Below are 22,043 nucleotides of genomic sequence, written 5' to 3'. Positions count from 1 at the left end.
CATATATAATACATCTTTCTTTTTCTGTAGGTGTTATGCTGTTTAATGTTATCTATTGCAATAAGCTTTAATATGGATTTATGGATATTTATAATACACTATAGAAATACAGGTTTCTTGATTTTGTCCATGAGTTTCTTAATTACACAAAAAGGAAGCTCATACCTTGTAAGGTAAATTTTCTTGTTTAAACTATAATAGTAGCTTGAGGTTCAACTTAGAACATCCCTATTAATTGTTGTGTGGGATACAGAGAAGGAAGATCCTTAGTCTACATATTTTCTGTGGCTTTCTTGCTCATTGTGTCCATCAAATTATCTGTCATAAAGCTGTGATCTTTTAAACAAAACAGGTTATTCAAGACCTATTTATGCTCATGTTAGAGGCATTTTTTACTTTAAGTTCCACTTGGACAAAGGCTGTAGAATGGGCCTCATTCTCTATATGTGGGAGGGCTCTGACTGACAAGTGAGGACAATTGAAGTAGAGCTATTTGGCCAGATTACCTCATCCATTTCTCTAACTTGCCTTCATTGCTGGGTTATAGAAGGCCAGCTCATGAATCTTTGCCAGTAAGATACATTATTAGCAATTAATTAATCTCATTTCATTCCAAAGTCACTCCTACTCATCACTAAAAACCTGGAGGTTGCTGAAATTTACGCTCCAGGACTTCATAGATGGTCCTGCTTCATCAGGGCCCTCCTGCCCTTCCAACCTGAACTATCCATGGGATCTTTGTTTTCTCTTAGTCCCTGCTATTGAGTTCTACTGCCATTATGCTAACGTTATCTCTTTGTGTGGGCATCTGGTCAAACTCGCCAACCAAATATGCCCAGTCAGAGGACTCTGCTGATGCTGAGGAACAACATCTTTGTCATAACATCTCTTGGTACCCAGGCCAGCTCTGGAGTATCTGCACTGGCCAAAATTACACAGCTCAGACAGAACCACAGCCTCTGAGACAGTGATGGCAGAGCTGTGGCACTCCAGGCTCATTCACCTCATCCCTTTGCAGGCACACCTATCATCTTGTTTTGATCACAGTCACTTTTTCAGGTGACTTTTAAAATCGAAAGCTACATGATAGGATTTGATGAAATCACTGTAATAATGGATCACAATAGCATTGATTATTAGCTGCTTCATGATAAGTTGTACATAGAATTCTCTTTAGCAAACTGGAGCAATTTCATTTTGTAGGATCAAAAGCAAGAATGTACCAAAACTAAAAAAATCTGCATTAAGTTAGTGAAGTGCAAAATATGCAATGGAGACCTGCAGTTCTGATTTACCACCTTTTCTGACAAATCTGTTTGACACTGACAGTAATAATACTGCAAGTGGAAGGTGAATGTCCAAACACAGGACATGTATTGACTGCATCTCCTTTCATTTTAAAATCTTGGTGGAAAAAAAAAGAAGAATCCTGTTGTCATATTTACGCTATCAATTGCATTCTGCACTGGCTCACAGTGCATTAGATGTTTCAGAGTTCTACTCATCTAAAGACTTATTTTTCTCCTACAACTCACGAAATCAGTATTTTTAATGTTGTCTTAGAACTGAAGGCCAATATATTGGTCAACATATGCCTGAAAATTTCTCTGAGCAAATAATTAAAAACTAATTAAAACATGTCACTGCTTTTTTCACTTGTTGCTATGAATCTGTAATACAAACCAGTTCTGCAGAACTCTCCTTCCCAGCCTTGATTACAGCAGCATTTTCCTGTGGGAGTGCAGTGCCCATTCCGACAATGCCTTGAGCATTCAGATGTCAGTATCTGTGCAGGCTGAGTTGTTCTTTTGCATTCTTCAGGGACTAAAGGCCTGAATAAAACCATACAAACCAAGCAAAGAGTTAAAAGGTGGGATCAAGGAGAAAAATTTTGATTTTTTTATTAAAGGCCTGGTTCTCTGCTGTAGTATTATCAGTGGGAGAAATCATGAGATTTCTTTTTTCCTCCAAAAAACCAGTAAGCATAGACATGATATGTTAGAGTACAGAAAAATACAGTGCAAGTTGCTATTATTTCATATAACTGCCTTCAGAGATCTTCTACAAGACTAAGCAATAGTCCTTGAGAATTCTTGAAGCATTAACCTGCCAAAATCATCTTGCTGAGGGTTCATAAAGCTGCCAGCTTATCGCAGGCAGCATCTGATGGTCTTTTTGCACTTCTAGCTGATCTAGATTTTCCCTAAGAAAGGGGGAAGAGTTACCTGAACAAGTTTTATGTCACACATTATGACGTGTAATAATTTGGCTGAAGTACTACCTCTGTCTACAAATTCAGTTTTACACTGCTGGCTTTTTATTTCCATATTTTCATGGAATGATATCTGGATTGTGCATTCTGAATGCCTATTTAAGCATCTGAACATTAAGATCGATTTTGTCACTCTGAGAGTGACCAAGCACTTGCAGAGGTTGCACAGAGAGTTGTGGAGTCTCCATCATTGAAGATACTTGGAAGTTGTCTGGACATGGTCCTGAGAAATTGGCTGTAGGAATCCCTGCTTGAGCAGGGGGGTTGGACCAGGTGCCCTCCAGAGGTGCCTTCCAAACTCAGCCATTCACCATCTGGTGATTCTGTGGAACGTATGCATGAAGGAAATTCTAGTTCAGCTGACTTAGAATATTTCTGATACTGGATGTTTTGGTTGGGATGATAGGATCATCCAAAAGCAACAGGTTCACAGTAGAGGTACCATGTTTTGTCTCTGCTGTAGGTTTGGTTGCACAGGTACAACCAAACAGGTACAAGTTTGGAAAAGAATGTCAGGATCTCCCAAATGATCTGATCAAGTAATTGAATAGGAGCATCATGGAAAATTAAGTTAATTAATTAAGTTAATTAAGTTAACACATTTTCAAGGAAATCACCTGAACCACTGCCATACATACTAAAGGTTGAAATGAGCAGGAAAAAGATTCTATGAGTTTTGTGGAGAGCTTAGAGAAACCTTGGCTAAGTGTCCAGCTAGAATTCAAACAAACCAAAACAAAATTGTATGAGATAGAATAGAATAGAAAATAACATTGTTCAATATACTGACATCAGTATTACACCCCAGTTATATGCAAATAACTGCAATAGCAGCTCGTGCACTGAGGACCCTGTCAAATATTAAATTCCTAGAGTGATACTCCTGTGTGGAGGAAAGGATAGTTTTTGGATCCTGAGAAAGAACAGGTATGACGGAGGTGCAGAAAACTGTGACAGAAGAAAAAGTGGAGAAAAACTGGGCATTCTTGTTTATCTCCCATTTCAACATCAGAAGAAACATCAAGGGAAAAAAAATTAAGCTAAAGAAAATAAAATTAACTAGGTGAACTCGTGGCTTCTAAGATATCAAAAGATATCTGAAGCACATGTTCCACTAGGTTTTTAAATAGATATTTCTGTGCACAATGGGGCCATTCAAAGTAATATTAGATAGGGTAAAAAATAATATTTTAAAAAATAAGCATTCATACCTAAGTCCCTCACTTGCTGACTGGGCTTACATTTCCCCCTCCCATTTTGGCAAGCATTTTGTTAATGGTCCATTACAGGGTTTCTTGCATTTTTCTTTGAAACAGAGTAATACAGTACAGGCCCACTGGTTTGTTTCAGCATAGCACTTTCTCTGCTCAGTCTTAATTACTGCCATGATTATTTAAGCATCCACACACGAGAACTGGTTCCCCAAAGATGTTAAGGACAGAAAGAATGTGTAGATGCTTCTTTAGCGTAGCACCAAGTCCTGATTTCCAAAGCATTTCTGAGAATCAGACTGAAGGTCCTGTAATATTTAAGGGCTTTGAAATATGTTTTGACACCTTTGGTGCAGCATATTTGAAACCCTTTCAGTTTGACTGTTTACATATTTCCACAGCTGTCTTTTAAATATAATGCATTATTTTTTTGACCTGTAAGGAATTCCAGTTCTGTAGTAATGAGTGTATTACATATGATCTGGTTAGAAAGTTTCTACACTTAAAAAATTATATGCAAATATCACACCCAATGCTATTTGGGAAATGGTTCTAGAAAATAATATGATTTTCAGTGGAGACTTGTTCAGATTTAAAGTAAAAAGATCTGTCTTCTAATTCCTATGTATGGAAAAAAAGCCCCACATTTGAAATTATTTCTGTATACCCAACTGCATAGGAGACAACATTCTTTATCTGTCACTGTTAAACCCCATTTATTTCAAGTTACTTTAAATGGAAGGCTTCTCTTTTTCTTAATCAACCACAAGAACAGTACAGTGTTTAGCAGGAAGCATAACCTCAGGCTCCTGGAGCATCTCTTGAAAAAGAGCTCAAGTGGCATATCTTTAGCAAAGAATGACCTTGTAAGTCACAGAGGTATTTTATTTGGGAAGATAATGACTTATTTTATTAATAGATGTGAAGTATTTATCTATGATAGTGCTAGAATATATGGTTCTTTTTGTATTTAATTAGGAAGGTGGAAATCACACTTTTTTTGTATCCAGCTGAGCATGGCTGGTCACTTTTATGATTTAAAGTTTTCTACGGCTCTCAGTACTTGTGAATATAACCTTGCCTTTTATTCTACCATCAATCAATAACTTGCACTCATCAGCCTTGGATAGTATTTATTAATGGTGAGGTGGAGTAGAAACAAAGATGGAAAAAATTCTGGTTGGCAGGATGCCTTAGGAGAAGAGGAATACAAATGCAGCTGCAGTGGAATCCTCGTGTGTGAGAATCGCTGGTTTTCCCTTAGCTGAGCTCTGGGAAAAGCCACACTTCTTTCTCAGGATTCAAGTGCTGCTCTGGGACCAACACACATTGAGAGAAAGCCTCTGCCCCACAGTGCTCACACTTTGCATTCTTAGGGCTTGAAAGGGGTGGAAATGGTCAGGCTCAGCACAAGTTGAAGTGAATCCCACAAAGATAACGTAAGTCCTGAAACTGACTGTTGGGACTCGATCTCTCCTGCACTTAGACAGGACCATGACTTTGTTTATATAACCAGTGCTTCGCTGTGTCTCCTGACATGGAAAATGGAGGGGAATGGATGGAGCCACACTCTGGGCTGGAGAGAATTTTTTTCCTTGTATCCCTCAATCTATAAAACTCTAAAGGGTACAGCTTGATTACTCTTACAGTAAGCACTATTTGGTCCGCAGAAAGTCAGCCAAAAATGTAGCTGATAATGACTATTTATATGGTTTGCACAATTCTAGTTATCTTAAAGAGCTGTTCATATATACAGTACAGTACAGTATATCTTGCTTGTTAAAACAGGCCTTCATGAAACTGTATAACAACTCTAAATGTATGGAACATGGAGGAAAAGTTGTACTGGGGGCTGGGGCCTCACTGGATCCCTTTGCTGACGTGTGCAGTGAGCTGGGAATTCTTGAGTGTGCAATGTGTGAAATAATTTTTGCTGCCTTACCATAGCTAGTAGAAGAAAGCAGCCTCTACTGTTAGTTTAGAAGCATATAAAAGTCCAACATGCTTTAATAGATTAAGACTCATCCTGGCATAGCTTAGAACTTCATGCTTTCTTTAGTGCATCTCTTCACAGCTCCACTAAACACACAGAGTGATTTAGTTGCTGTATGAGCTATCTGTACCTCAGATGTGCATAAATCAATGCAAATGGAGGGCCAAACTCAGCAGTAAAACAATGGTACTGAACAGAAAACAATTCCTCCACCAGGCTTTTGACACAGTATCAAAAATCTCTACTTCCCACTGAAGTGAGGAAAAAAAAAAAAAGCCAGACAAAATTCCTGGATGTTCAGATTCAAACAAGAGACAGTGCTGTAGAAATCCTGATACAAAATATATGGAATGTTATGCTTCAATTACCTGCACATATGATATTAGATATGAGAATGATGCTTAAGTATATCACCAACACTTGTGCATTAGTTGTTGAGGTTTTTTCCTTTATAAGGGAAAATGTCAAGAAAAAATAATTTTGTTTCACTCCTTGTCATAGCCTAAATTTACTACTTGTCATAGAATAAATATAGCATCTCTTCAGGTACAGCTTCTAAAATTAAAAAGTATACCTTTAGTCCTGGGAGAGATGCCAAAAGCTCGTTACTTGTCTCCAGATTTACTACATGGGAATAATGTGGAAAAAACTCACGGCTTTTAAGATTTAAACTCAGCAGCATATCAAATTTATTCTTATATGGTATACTTGTTCATGACCTCTAGTCTTAAGAAATTCTGTCATGTTTGAAAACTAGTCCCTAGTGAAGCCTGTATCAATGTTAATAGCTAAGAGGTCAATGCAACTGCTAAACAGTTTGTATTACTGTCAGGGTGGTCATGAAAACAACACCTGCTGCATGAGCACTTGGCAGCTGGGTCAACAGGCACTGTGGGAATTTATCAATTTAGGGGGCCACTTGCATAGCACTTTGACTGATGAATTGGGAAAGACTGGCTTACTGGGCTAAAGCTGCTCTATTATGTGTGACTTTCTTTAGGATGGCAGAGGCTTCCTGCAGGCTCCAGAAAATAAGCGAAAGATAAACTGAGCTGTATTTTTTCCTTATAAAGCGATAAAAAGTGAGAACTCCTTAATAGCCAACACTAGAAAGACTTTAAGAAAAGGGGAAAAAAACTACGAAACCAAAACAAAAACTTTTACAGTCAGTGAGCTGTGATGTGATTGAAAAAAATCCTTAGGTTTTTCCATCGTGGTTACAAAGGAGTTTTTGTGAAGTACTTCTGTAAAGTGAAACTCTCTAGACTGGTATTTGCAAAAAGCTCTAATTTCTCTTTAGTGTCTCTTGTGGGAATAGTAACTGCATGTGGGTAGGTAAATGAGATAAGAATTTTGCATGCTCTGGCTAAACGAAACATAATTAGACATTAATTCTGGCTTTCCATTCCCTCAAATGACTTAAGGGATAGTAACTTTCTGAACAGAAAGAAATCATATGGCCCACCTGGGTTGGTGAGGGCATTCACCAACAAAATTGGCTCCTTCTACAGAGAGTTTCCAGTAGGAGCTTTGGAGTTTATCTATAACCCATCAGAACTGAGTATCTTGATGCAGATTACTCTAAAACTGTGTGTTTCCATTTCCATAGTAATTAAAGTCTCAAATAGGGCTACACTTTCATAAATGCTTTTCTTATGTAATACCACCAAACACTCCTGACTCATACTAAAAAATCAAATCACTGATGGTTTTCTAAAGAGCCTGAACAACGTCAGAATGAGGCATGACCTAGATACTGTCCCTTCGTGTTTGAAATCAGTCTGTTTGGAAATGCTGTCCGACAGCGGAAATCCTGGAAGGTGATGATGGAAAGGATGATAAGTGGAATTATATACTCTGGAGGGGCATGAAAGAGGAGTGAGATGGTTTGAATCAAGTTCAAGTTTCAATCCAACGGGAAGCAGCTATTCCGGCTGTTGATATGAAACACATTGAAATCCAGATCTATAAGGTGTTACAAGGAGAGGAAGAGGAAATCTTCTTCTGTGTGCAGGAACACGTACTCAGGCTCTGCCCTCATTCATAAAAATCACCTGTTGCTTTCAGGGAGCCATCCTGGTCAAAACAATTACTCATCCCCTTTGGAGTCACCCTATCGATGGTGGCAAACTCTTAAAGCTTCACACTTAAAACTTCACAAGAGATACAGAACATCTTTTAAATGGAAAACTTTTGCATTGTCTGTCATTTTGAGGACTCTTGTCTGAATATCTTTCCTTTTATCTGTAATTTCCTTAGAAATTAAAGTGATCGTATTATAAGTACTCTAAAAGAAGACTTACAAAGCCACTTTATGGCTGTTCTCCCACCATCCAAAGTTTATTTTCTTACTTCTTGGTCTAGTAATAATGTTTAAATTACAGACTGCATGGACCTATCAACAATCATACTTATTTAAATATTCATTTTCACAGTTGATTTTCTCCTCTCATCATGCTAGAAAAATGATTACTTTTTCTTTTCTAATGGGTTTGTCTCCTGTTTTCTCTGTTATCAACTAACTGGAATCTTTGGACCTCTATACATTTTCTGCATCACTGTTTACTTAGTTATTTTTTCTTTTGAATTCATCAATACTTTTGTGATTGATATTAGTATGTATTTTTAGAAACAGAAAACACAACAGAAAAGTTATGAAACAGAAAGCAGAAAACTAGAAAATAAAAAGGTTTTGGTTTTTGGCCACAAAAACAATTTATAAAATGCTAGTATTTGCACTGACCTTCAGGGTATCTGACTGACCCCACCTTTTAGTTGAGAAGAACTTAAGTCTTTCTCCCAGTATTTTCTCACTAGTTCCAACCCCTGGAAAGTAGCGGTAATGGGGTTTTTTTATAATCATTAAACGATAGATATATTTTTCAGAGACACACTTTTACCTTAAGAACTTCTCTTAACTGCCAGTTTAACTAATGTGCCCAATGTTGGTTTTATGTGCTTTTAATTTTAATGTTTCCCACAACTCCTCCATCCTCAAAGCTAAATATGTTATTGGCTATACTCTTCTCTTTATGGGATTTTTGGTAATATGTAGTATATCTACATTTTGCAGCACTTCACATACTTGGGGCTTTTTTTAATCACTTCATTGTCCATGAGCTCTCAGGCACCAATTTATCATTATAACAACCTTTTTACAAAGAGAAGGATTATTCCACTCGGTGCTTTCAGTGGGAGTCTAGTTATTGACATGAAGTATTTGGAAGAACTGAACAAAAGTTTTACTGTGGTACCTGGAATGCTGTATTTCAAACTGCTTTGATGACTGTGGGATTCAGAACCTCCGTGTTGATCATGTTCATCAATTTGTCATATATCACCTCAGTTTAACACCTCATTTCTGTTACATATGAAGGATTGTTTTAGGATGGGACTTTCTCATTGCTGAGTACTGAAGACTAATGCAAAGAATTCTCAGGATTACTCTCATCTTCTGATCTCCTAATGTTTTAACCTGCCCATTTAATTTGATTTTTTTCTATATGCAAGTAATAGATTTCTGTCTTAAGCTACATTTGATACAAGAAAAATAGGAGTCATGGTTATGTTTGAGAGCAACTTTGACTATGCAGTAGTTTTCTACAAGTCAAGAGGACATGACCTCAAGCTGTGCCAGGGGAGGTTCTGGTCGGACACCAGGAAGAATTTTTTCACTGAAAGGGTTTTTAAGCATTGGAATGGAGCGTCCAGGGAAGTGGTGGAGTCACCATCCCTGGAGGTGTTCAAGAAACACCTCGACATGACACTCAGTGCTATGGTTTAGTTGACAAGGTGGTGATCTCTCAAAGGTTGGACTTGATGATCTTGGAGGTCTTTTCCAACCTTAATGTTTCTATGATTCTAAAAAGATCAAAAGAAATCAAATCCTGCACCTTCATGTAATGTTCATTCTTTGAAATAAAAGAATAATTTTGTAAGTTTGCAGCAGTGTATAAATGACCATCTGCAGAAGAAGGATGGATTTGCCTGGAATTATTGATTTCCAGCAAGGGGCTACTGCAAGAAATTATAATTTTGTTTTTTACACTGCCCCAGGTATGGAAGATTCTCTTTGCAAATTAACAGGTCTGCCAGGGGCCACCTCTCACAGGGTTTTTTTAATAATCAATGAACTTGTAAGACATGACAGACCAATAGTTAGATGATTTTATTTTTATCTGCTACTCATAGTCCACCTGCAGCATCTTCACTTTGTGTTCTAGAAAGCTTAGCATGGTAGGGTTTATGTGGATATTTGCTGTATTGGTATGGTGCACACCACGAGGAGAAGCAACAAAATATTAACACGGAAAAGAATGTTATCTTGTAAATAACAATATTTTGTTACTAAAACTTTACATGAACATTTGCCAAAGCCATGGAATTTTTAAGTTGTTTACAGGGGTGGTATGAACTTAGCATGGAATGGTAAATAGAGCTGCAATGCTCTTTGTGGAAGTCACTCACTCATTATCTTTCCCTTAAAATCCGCAATGGTGTGAGACTGAAAAGCAACAAAACTCAAAACTTTGCGTGAATGAAAATTATCCCATGCTTCTGAGAAGCGTTACCAAAAACGATATCCCTTTGCCACAGTCTGTTTAATTTCAACTGTGTGCCAATTTACAAAAGTATTTTATAGTTTTCTGGTTACTTTCACCAGTAACCAAACACAGTCTTGACCCTTTTCCGTGCATGAAAACAGCCAACCGTGAGTGCAGCAATGGGAGGTCTGGCCTTTCAGGTATGTCAGTTGAAGACCACCCTACTGGAAGAGGTAACAAGAACAAAAACCTGAGGTCAAACAAGGCAGCCCCATGTAATTAGATACTAATAGTGGATTTAGGGTGTAAAATTCACTTAAAACCATACACCAACAGACTAAACAATCCCAGGAAGAATGGCAAGTTTTGTTCTAAAAAAATGTTTTCAATACCAGAAAGCATAAATAAAACATACATAATAACCTTGACTGACAGACTGCACTAACCTGCAGTAACATCTGCTTCCAAATTATTTGCTGTAGTTTTGGGATAGTACAATTATAAAACACTGAAACTCCCCTACCACTGAAACTCTACTGTAACTTATAGTACAGCATGCATCCAATGTCATGATTTTATTGTTGTATTCACTTGTTATCCCAGTAAAAATGTTTAGAATTTGACAAGAAAATAAATTCCTCTCTTAACAGCAAAGCCAAAAATGGAGGTCTAACTGTATCTGATACTCATGGAGGAACATGCTGAAATAGGTGCTGAACAAATAGGCAGCTGCTTTTGTAGGGTATGATGGGCTCAATGTAACTATACAGCAAACTTCATTTCTGTTGGCTGTTTCATTTGGAATTGATTTCTGATACTTTTCAGGATGGATGTGCTACTTTTACATGTCAGAAGTTGGTCTGATAGAGCAGCAATATCCATCGTGAAGAAAATGGTATTCCCTCAGCTAAAGTGAGTATCTGCTAGTCATCAGCTCGTATTGCTGCTGGGGCCCTGGGTCATGTTGGGAACTGGCTTTTTGCAGTCCTTCCAGATTCCTTAATATTTTCATAGCTCCAGCTGCTCTGCAAAGATCATGCCTTCAGGAACTTTGGTTTGATAATTTTCATTTATCCTCATTTTACAACTGGTAAATTAGCCAAAATAATTAGACCAATCCTATTAATTCCATGTCTTATAAATCACTTGAGTGGGATTTATAAGCCCTTTGGAAGCAGTTCTTTAAGAACTGTTAAAGAATTTCGTGTATTTCTGGCACAGAGTCCAAGGACACAGGATTTCCCTCCTTGGTTCTCCAAGCCTGCCCAGGGAGAGACAGGTAATGGGAGGGGTATGGAAGGATGTTGAATACCAGGAAGGAGTGACAACTCACACCTACTGAGAACTGAGTCCTCTCTACTATTCTCCATTGGTGGTATCTCCTGCACAACAGAAGAGATGTTTGGGAAAGACTGAACGAGTTCTTTAGAGCTTACTTATGGTGAAACTGACACTGGCTAGGACTGCCAAGTTGCTTTTCAGTACACAGAACAGGTATTGCCACACAGTGCTGGTCTTTGGAGCCAGCTCCTGTTGTGCATCGTCCCATCACAGTAGCAGGTGAGGAAGCAGCAGCACAGGGGAGAATTCCAGCATCTGCCTTCCATTGATGCTGTGTAACTTCTGTGGTACTTACAAATCATTTGGCTTCAGAACTACCAGGAGCATCTTTTACCAGTCCATGTGGTTCCACATTAAGTATGTCTACATCTCTATGAAAACAAATTAAGAATATACATCTAGGTGGGAAACTAGGCAGCTTTCAGCACAATGTCTAAGTGTAAAAATTCCCAGAAGTTAGTGCTGGTCACTGCTCTGTTGTTTTGACATTCCCTTCCTCTGAGACAGTGAATCAATTCTGCTTGTTGCTGCTGGAACATTTGCTTTTAGAGAGCCCCCTGCATTGAGAATTTTCCTTATTATTGATTGGCAGTATTGCATAATTCAGCCACATGAAGAGAACCGCAGTTACCTTCTGGTTTTTAACCTACTGAAGGAAAGGCTGATCTTACAGAGAAATGCAGCGCTCACCTTTTTGGGTCAACAATCTTGTAGAGTTTTCCACTGTGAGGCTGTGTCATACTTTTACTGCTTGATAATATGTAAATCTCACCTGCAAGGGAAACCAGTGCAATAAATTAGTTCTCCTTTCCTAAGATGTCAAATAAATGACTTTTGTGATCTAGTTGTATTTGCCAAATGAAATTAATAAAACTTCAGAAGAAACACTGAAATATACAACAGACTCATTTGCTATTTGAAAATTTATATAAGAACTTTCCCCAAACCGATGCTAAAATGTGAAAAATATTCTATCGTGAGAGTTTTTTCTTTCATATAGTATAGAATTGGTTAAAAAATTTACATCAGTGAGGAAGGGAGAAGAGGGGAGTCAGTCTGCTCGTGCAGTATCTTTGCCCCTTAATTCTGTAATGTTGGGAAGAAAAGCAAATGTTTTATACATTGTGTCATAGTGAGTGACACAGTTCACAGCATGTGAGACACAGTAAGGACTTTTGCCCTTTGCAATAACACATCCTCTTCTCAGTTCTTCCTGCAAGGCTGCTGAGGTGTAGCTGAGAGCAGTGTAGACAGCTATGGCAAAGGACAGATCGCCTTCTTTTTAAACATTTACTATAATTATGAATGCTTCAGCAGGAATTACTGATAAGCCTTATGATTTAAGAACAATTCTTTTAGTATTTACCTAATTCATCTTCTCCAAATCCCAAGACAGGGCCTGAAAAGAAACCTCTACATGAGCCAGTGTTGCCAAGACAGAGGGGTTTCTCTTGCCACTGTTTGGTTGCAGGACTCTGTTGCAGCGTTAAAAAATTTCTATATTCAAAAACACATAAAACAAACTGTTATATTACATTTTTTCATTGTCCAGATAAATAAGTAAACAATTGCTGCAAGTAGCTTCATAGATACATTTGTGCAGTTCCTTGTCTTATGATTTTCTGTACTTTTTTCCAAGGATTAGGTATGTTCTGTATGTCACCATTCATCAGAATGCTGTGCTATTTTATTCTCAAATCTAGAATCTAATCTGCATTACCACGCTGCTAAACTGGCAAAGTGACACAATATACAAGGCTGTGGGTGTTGCTTTCTACAGGCAGCTGAGTGACTAAATACACCTTACACTTTACACACATTTTTGTTTAAGAGTGAGTTGTACAAAACCTACCCATTGCGGTCTCCAAACACATAACTTCCATAGAGCCTCTCCGACTGGCAGCCCCGATACACAAATCCACCAACCAGGGATCCACTGCTAAATGGTTTGAATTCTAGAAGTGAGGGCTCACTCTCTGCAAAGGAACTACCATAGCATTAGATCACATGCTTTTTCATATTGATGCACATTTATGAAAATGTTACTGCTTCAAGAAAAGATATTAGTTCCATTTAAAGATTCCTCAGAATTCAAGATGTGTTGCTAGAAATGAGATGTTAAAAAAAATCAGAAAATTACAGCAAAGTCTGGTTGTGAAACAATCCATTAGAGATTTCCAAAGAAGAGGCTATAATTGTTTTCTTCCATGTGTGCAAGCAGGGAGAATAAAACTACGTAAAGATTAGGTTGGACTTCCATTGAAATCGGTGTAATTACTGCTATTAATTTCCACATGTCAATCCAGTCTGCGGAATGGATCTCCTGAACTTCAGGAATAAAATAACCCCCATTCATTGTAGAGTCCAGTGCAGAAATTCCAGTGATTTTCAGTAGAACTTGGCTTGAAAGCCTTTCAATGGTTTGAGAAACTTTCCAAATCACAGTTTTAAGCATGGTATGTGTGTTACATCCCATAAAACATTGGTATTACTGGCTGTACCTTCTCATGGTAATGTATTTTATGCTGCTGTAGTAGTTGCAATTCCTATACACTTTTTTTTTTCCCTTTTTTATTTCACAAAACCACAGAGTTTAGTCCTATCAAATAATTCTTCAAGGAAGTTTCAGTGTACATGTTCCTATTCATGCAGTCAAATACTGCTTAGGGTACAAGTAGGCTCCATTTGACATACTAGCTGCATAATTTTAAAAAAAGCCATAGGCAATAGAGCATTTTTAATAGGAATTTTTTTAGTCAGAGGGCTATCTGCATGTCTTTGATAAATGCATTTCCCAGATTGTTCTACATGAGTTAGAGCTGAAATTTTATGGGGGAGAAAAGGATGGTGAACTCTTTTTATTGAAGCCATTGACCCACAGCCTAGTATTAATATTGGCAAGCTGCTCTGGATAGACACAATATTGCTTAGTTTACACTCTGCAATAAGGATGCAGTCAAAATTCCACTGGAGAAGTGGTTAACCAAATATTATTCTTTGGTTTGGCTTTTATAAAACAGACACAGAAAATACATGCAATAACTGAAGTAGTACAATTGCATTATGCTATTGTGTACTGTTGTGCCAGCCAGCACAGCTGCTTTGCTTTTAAGGGAAGTGCAGGTGGGAGAACCTAGGGATGTGAATTAGAAAGGGAAATGCTACATTCCAGGAGACAGGCCAGTTCTCACTGCCTTTACACACCGTTGGCATTTATCACATGTTACCATCAGGAATTTACAAGCTGCTAAATGGGCAGTCAAGGCAGGTGATAGCTCAGAGGAAGGGTCACCTGGCTTGCCTGAACTAGCAAGCGATCTTGGTGAGCACCAGAGTTAAATATCAAACTGAAATCGTGACTGACAATCATACTGATTCAGAGAGAACATGCAACCTTTTAATATATTAAAGTCCCTAACTGAGTATATTTATCTTTTTGTAATCTAATCTAAACTAGTCATTTATTATGAAGTAGTAGCATAGTGCCTCTCTCTAAGTTTTTTATTTTTAGTAACATTTAAACAGAGCTCAGTTATTTCCCTGTTTGGTTGTGGTCTGTTGTTGTCTATCTCACTTTTTCCATTATAAGAGGCACATTACATGAGGTTTCCATTCTCTGTCTTAAAAGGTTATTTGTGAAAGACTGAGAATACGTTTTCATAATTTCCTGATATTCCAAAATATTCTCTTTATGAGCCAAAATATACAGCAACAGTGAGATCTTTGACAGACTAGCAACTGTCAAATTTGTTAAATCTTACTTACATGGTATTCTAAACCAACAAGAACAAAGTTGAGTAATTTCAATTTGGTTTTGTCCTGAAGCTTTTATCTGCTTCTACATTGAAGTTTTCTCTTGAAAAGATTGAACTTTTCACTTCTATGTCTGATAAGTTATCTATCCTATGTATGCTGTAAGTTTCCTATCATGGCTATACAGTCCTTTATGTATTCTCTTCTGCTTTCTATTTATTATTCCATAGACATAGAAACTGACTGTTGCCAGCAGCTTTACCCTGGATAGAACTTACCATAGTCTTTACCCTTTATTATTTGTAAGATTCTTGCTGAAGATCTGTTCTTTCCATTTGAATCTGAACAAAGTATAGTTAAATTGATGTTCACATCTGTTGGGTGCCGGTCCACAGCACAACTGTAAAACAACAAGAGAAAAAAAGAGAAAATCCATGAGAAAGGTGAGTTCATAATATATAATTATCAATATGAAGCATTACATTTTAAAGTATTATTCTTTCTTTCTGGTACCTACTCATTTGAGGGACCTATTTCATGCTGAGCCAAAATACCTGAGAAATGTGGTAAGATTTATACACAAGAGATAATTCAACTTTCCCATTCCTACACCACGTCTATGTAATGTGAAGTAAAACAGTTTTTCCCTAGTGATAAAATGTAGTCTGCTCTATAGTACCTGAAAGGAATAGAGCCTTAACCAAGCTAAATGAACTTACATGGTGTAGGAATTTTGGACTGTTAAAAAGTCCAAGAATCAACTCCTTATCTGAGCAACTTGACTTTCTGATTTTTTTCAAACCATGACTTTAAATGTCACTTCAGTACTACCACCCACCTAATTTGCTGAATTATGTGTTGTTTAGTTAAAGCATTGTTCTCCTCCTTGCTATTGTTTAGATATCACCAGATGTTCTCATTTGTTTTCCATGTGCCTTTTTTTCCCAGTCAAGATTCCCATCTCAGCTGTACTTTACCAACTCTCTGCTTCAAGCTCTTTGTGTTCACAAAGGTAGTAATTTTATTATTTATTAAAACTAAAAATGCTGTACTTTGTTTCTGTCATTTGGGTCTTGACTTGTAGTAGTTGTGCACGCTCTTCTCTTTCCCCTTTGCCAATGTACATTTGTTTCTAACAGTGACATATGTATGGAGGTGGAGGAGTGGAAGATTCAAAAAGTTCATGAGTGCTTTTATTATTGAAATATTGCTGCCTGAGTGTATAAAAAAAGGTCTGGTTGAAAACAGTGTCTGCTCTAGAGTAATTTCAGTTTAATTGAAACTTACTTACCGGCCTGGATTGTGGAGTCCATGTGCAAAAATCTCCGGAGGCTGGTTTGTGCTATTGAAGTGTGGGTTGCTCCGTGGGATGGAATAAGGGACATTGCACAGGTCAGTATTGACGTCGAGGCGCAATACAGAACCTGTAAAATCACTGAGAGAGTTGGAGGGTAAAAGAATTGCATTTTTAAAAGTATTTTACTGGTAGATTTAATCCATATAATACTAGAGTGAACCAGCAAAATAAATGACCCACTTTACTGATTAAACACGTAGAGATTGATTTTGTGGTGGATGCAAGTCCAAACTTCTTTGTAACAGAGCCTATGCAAGTCTCAGTTTGGCAAATACCTTGCCTTGTTATGTGCAGACTAAAACGCCTCTGACCATGTTGTTGGGAATCAACTTGATCAATAAGAACAACTTTCCAAACATCAAAATTATTTATGGCTTCAAATATAAGGCTACTAACTCTTTTATACTCTGTGTCATCTAGAGTAACTATGGATATTATTTATCACATTGCAATTACATAATGCTTTTTGCTCACACTTTGGATCCTACTCTTGAATTCAATGATTTCTAGTCACAGTACAATCCAAAGACTAAATATATAGAAAGCAAGTGAGAAAAAAATTCTATTATTTGAATGGAGATGTTGATACTTTTTTGTAAGGATTCAGAATTTTCTTGTTATGTGAAACAAGAGAAACTAAAATGTTTTAACTTCCATTTATGATTGTGATGGAGGAAAGAAGAAGTAGAAGAAGAGCGCCTAAACTCTTTTTATAAACATGAAAAGATGTGATGTTTAAATTCATTCCTTTCTGTCTTTCTTCATCATTAATCTGTTTCAGTCTCCCGTTGTTTTACATTAATTTAAAACCCAGTATTACAATTGCCCCCTGGCCTGGGTTTTAAGTATATCCTTATACTTAAAAAATACTTAAAAACTGCAGGATCACCTGCAATTCTGCTGAGCCACAGAAGCCTTTAAGCACAATAATAGCAGTCTATCCACTGGTAGTTTTTGTACCTTAAGCCATCCATCTCCTCCATGTCATCTAGAGTGATCATGCCATCTCCAAGAAAAATGTATAGGAAACCATCTGGGCCAAAGAGCAGCTGTCCTCCTAGATGTTTTCGATGTAGTTCTGCTACTTCTAAAAACACTCTTGCTGTCCTCATGTCAACTTGGTGTGGATTTTTCCTGGAAGTTAAAGATACGAACACAGTTCTCACATTTCACTATTATTGTTCTTCTTTCTAAAAATACACTTGACTCATTCAAATGATACTTTGAGATGTGGATGTTGTAACTTGATGGAAAAATGCCTAACAGTTATTTCTGAGAAATTTCAATCTTCTACCATTCACAAACAATTATTTTTCAGCCTATACACAATAAGTAGGAAGTAATTATAATTAAAACATGACCAAATAACTGAAAAAAAGTCTTAAAAATAAAAAAACAGTGTACTTCCTGTCATCCCAAAACCAAAGTTTGAAATAAAATCCACACTAGTTTTTCTGCAGGTGCCTAAGTTTATACATTGTAAACCTTGTGTTCATTTTAGAAATCAGAAATACTAAAATGCAGAGGTTGCTGAGAAATAAAGAGTTTGTGAATTTTAGAGTTCTACTGATACCTGGATACTGTGTACTCTACGACCCTAAGGATGTGGTCATGAGGTCCAATAGCCCACCGTTCTTGGTTGGTGGTATAAGACACATACAGCTTTCCATTTTTCTTGTAATTGGGATGGAATGCAAGGCTTAACAGTCCTCTTTCATCTCCTCCCTGCAGTCAAATGAAAAACACAAAGAATTGTGAAGTTAATTATGTTCTTTATTGTGTTTCAGCTGGAACCCAAAAAAAAAAGTTTCTTTCTTGTGGATAATCTTTGCCCAAACTCTTTTATTTCTTTCCTGACTACTGCACAAAAAGGATTATAAAACATTTCACTTTGGGGAAGTCTTTAAGAGTTAGAACAAGACAATTGCCTTATGTAGTTATCTATGCACAAGTCTGTTACGCCACTTGTGTGGAGTGATTTGTGTTTGTAATCTTTGGGAAGCCATGAAGACAAGTTTAAGTGCTGTGAAGGATTCTTTGCTGGGTTACTAGGTTGCTTGTAATTCGTAGAAGACGAATAAAAAGGTCTATAATCAGCAGTCACTTCTAATCCAAGTATCCAAAACCTAAAACATAGTGCTGGCTGCCAACTCCCACTGTCTTGGCAATATGTTTAGAAAACAGTTAAATTGCTTGTGTAATATGTAAACCTTTGTTTTACCCTGGAGGCAGCAACATCAGTTGTCACAACTATGGTGGTCTGTTCATCATAGCTGGTGTACTGTAGGTAATAAGCAGGCTTGGTCTGTGTGCAGAGAAACCATAGTTTTTACATGTGGTCCCTCACTGGAAAGGTTTTTTGTTATTTTTTAAAGTAAAAATAGAAAAATCTCAGAACAACTTTCTTTTGTTATTATGTTTGCCATGAAGATTAGTACAGTTATATGTTAAGCATCCAATCTATGTAATGTACTGTGACAATGCAAAGACCCTGTGCACTTAAATAGAAGGCAATTTTCTTTTCGGCTTCTAAAAAGCTTCTAAAAATGTATGTACCCTTACTATGCCTAAAACTGAATTTGTATAAATGAAGAACAAAACTTAGATTCATTTGTTGCTCTTGAGGCAATACAGGGAACGAAGCTGAGGCACAGAAATAAACACAGCACACAGATAACAATTCAAATTCAATTCATATATGTGATTATTCACAAGCTGATAGTTGTTTTGGAGTTTAACCCAGGGCTTGCCAGCCCTTCAAAACTAGAACCAGTGACTGTTGCAGATTCAAGTGCTCCAGTTCTGCACCCGTAAGGAATCAACGTTTTGCAACTCTAACCACACCCAAGATAACTAATTATGAAATTTTAAATTATAAGAGAGAATGAACCTTTTAAAATGTATTTGCACTTCAGAGCGATGGATGGGCCTGTCTTCCTGTTGAAAGTCATCCCACAAAGGGCCTAACTGGGAAAGTGCACAGCTTTAATTTATTTTAATTCAACATGATTGCTGTACTTCCTTTTTAATCACAACCACCAAAGAGAAACCTGAATCTGAAATGGGGATGTAAATAGGTCACGAGATTTCCATACAAACAGATTTGTACAATGAAATCTGGATCCTGCTAATTTAGAGGCAGGCAAAATTTGCTAGTTTGTTTGCTAGAAAAATTTAGTTTCAGGGGGTTATCAGAGAGGTTAGTTTTGAAAGTCTAGTTAGAGCTGCCAAATCAGTTGCAGTCATCATGGATGAAGGCACTGGCAATCCAGCTCTTTCTCCCTTATGAGCCAAAAATAATTCTGCAGCTGAGTCTGAACTGATTGTAGATATTATTGTTTGAGTTTCTAAGAGTTTTGACCAAGTTGCTCTGATAAAGTCTGAAGCAAAGGGAGGCAAATCAGTTGCTTTGGGAACAGGAAGGCATATTTCAAAGATTCCTGATGAATGATTCTATCTGTTGTGCCCAGACAAAGACAATCCTATTTCTTCTCATGAGAGATGAGTTCAACTCATTTAAGGGCCCAGGAATGTCAATGAGTCACACCAGGTCTGCCATGCAAGGTGAATTATTGAAAGTATTAGTAAGAAGAGATCTTTTTGTTACTAAGCTGAAGATTTTATTTAGTGCTTGATGCCATGGCAGCCGTCTCAGTGTGAAAGCAAAGTTGCTGAAAGCATAAACAGGTGAAAATTAAATTAAGAGCTTTTAATGAAGTACACATGAAGCAAGAACTTGAAAAACGGATGAAACATGGGACCTGCAAGGTAGTAACTATGGCAAGTTGCATTCATAGGACTTTCACTCACTGCTGTCTTGCATGATTCTGTCAGACTGCAATATATCTCTTTGTACATTGTTTCTATTGCTTCTTGAAAAGTCACACTGCTGTTTTTCAAAGTCGGATAGACATTTTGTTCTAAAAAGTCTATTTATTCATGCAGTTAATAAAAACTTTCTGAATATCCCTCCAAGATACTGAAATCAGTGCAGCATCAAGCCATTAGTTGGCTTACGTTCAACTAGAAATCCAGATGAGTTTTTCCATATTTAGTTTTCCTGGTTTTAGAAACTGATTGTTCATGTGTATTTTCAGCTTTATCACTAACTGGCAAACCTGTTCTTTCCAACCAAATCACTGCCACAACTTCCATAGCTTTTGAAATGCCCTCTATGTGCCAGAAAGTATATAGTTTGCTGTAGTGTTGTCTCATATGCTGTGTGGTAAATTGAGAGATATCCAGCAAAATCCCTTAGGAGCAGGCATTTTAGTACTATCAAACCAAATAATTATGTACAAAATTTCAGACTTTCTCTATAGAATATTCCTCACTTTTACATTTTTTATCAATGGACTTTTGATGTGAAACCAGCATCCCAGGCTGTTCAGTCTTTCCTGGGGAGACCATGTGTCAAACATCTGGATCTTTTTCTTGGCAGGTTAATAAGTTATTGACATCCTTTTTTTTGAAAGTTTCCCTTTAGATGAAACCAGCACCAACAAACTGTAGATGATAAAGCAGCTTGTATGAGATTCTGCACTGCACTATTTGATGGAATAACCAATAATGTTTGTCAGTTGTATAAGGAATGGCAAGAAGAATGAGGCAAATCTTTGTATTCCATTGGGATGTCTGTTGAAGACAAAGAATGATGGTTGGCTGAAATGAGTATTAATTACTTAAACATACTGTGGACTGGGGCCAATGTGAAATTGGTGTTGTAACTAAATCTGGCAGCTCCCACTTTCTATGTCTGCCTGTGCTGCTCTGTAGCTTGAACACTCCCCTCTCCTGTTCATGGCAGTGACACCTTCTGCACCAATACTACACTTCTTCCAAAACTGATTTCCTTGGACCAGGAACCTTGTACCTTTAAACCACAGTTTGATCTAGTTTAAGACCATAGCCATGAAAATCATTTAATCAGAATTCTATAAAGTCAGTACAAAGCTAAGTAAACTTTAAAACAAAGTGTTTCTATATTTTTCATTTTTAAGTGGCTGTTTCTTTTTGCACTGTAATTTCTGACATAATATATTTACACTTGTAAAAATGTTAAATAAGTGCACAACATGATCCACTTTGTATTTTGACTCACACTAAGAGAAGTCACTTGCATTGTGAATGCTGCATGTGAAGCATGTGAATACTGGATTTTTATAGAATGGTGCTATTTTCGTGTAACCATTCCTTAGAAGTGGGCTCTGCTTCCAATTTGTGTGCTTTCAAATGTACTCTGGTATATCTCTGATATTATAGACAGAAGTTTTATAATATTATTAAGGTATTACACTTTTTCTATGATACAGAAACATATGCTGCCCTTATTTTTAAGACATGTTGCCATTTAATTATGTCAATATATGTGTTATTACATAGAGTAAATACAGAGAAATATAAAAAGGAATGCTTTAACTGGTATTTTAAACTATTTAATTTAAAATAAATCATATTGTATGTATGACCCTTAATTACGTATCCTTAGTAGTAATTAATGCTAGTAAGCAAAACCAGACATGACCATTTATTTCCATTACTCTGTGTGGCTTAATAGTAAACAATGTAGGTA

At 37.1% G+C, this 22,043-nt stretch overlaps 1 protein-coding gene and 1 long non-coding RNA gene across 2 annotated transcripts in view; one reads left to right on the top strand and one right to left on the bottom strand.

The window, feature by feature from the left end:
- LOC125326327 (hedgehog interacting protein) overlaps window positions 1-22,043 on the bottom strand; it is a 75,464-nt gene that overhangs the window by 7,911 nt on the left and 45,510 nt on the right. Inside the window, exons 5-12 of the mRNA XM_048304486.1 lie at window positions 18,045-18,196; window positions 17,432-17,605; window positions 16,406-16,549; window positions 15,393-15,514; window positions 13,214-13,337; window positions 12,728-12,858; window positions 12,052-12,133; window positions 1,684-1,832 (exon numbers count right to left, since the gene is read on the bottom strand). Coding sequence (XP_048160443.1) covers window positions 1,684-1,832; window positions 12,052-12,133; window positions 12,728-12,858; window positions 13,214-13,337; window positions 15,393-15,514; window positions 16,406-16,549; window positions 17,432-17,605; window positions 18,045-18,196 — 1,078 coding nt within the window. The remainder of the gene's footprint in view (window positions 1-1,683; window positions 1,833-12,051; window positions 12,134-12,727; window positions 12,859-13,213; window positions 13,338-15,392; window positions 15,515-16,405; window positions 16,550-17,431; window positions 17,606-18,044; window positions 18,197-22,043) is intronic.
- LOC125326328 lies at window positions 10,778-16,120 on the top strand. The gene is made up of 3 exons (XR_007203764.1): window positions 10,778-10,932; window positions 15,345-15,557; window positions 16,063-16,120. It is a non-coding gene; the product is annotated as an uncharacterized LOC125326328 (long non-coding RNA).

Source organism: Corvus hawaiiensis, chromosome 5 (assembly GCF_020740725.1).
Source record: "Corvus hawaiiensis isolate bCorHaw1 chromosome 5, bCorHaw1.pri.cur, whole genome shotgun sequence".
NCBI classification, from domain to species: Eukaryota; Metazoa; Chordata; class Aves; order Passeriformes; family Corvidae; genus Corvus; species Corvus hawaiiensis.
This window is presented reverse-complemented; position numbering and strand designations above follow the sequence as displayed.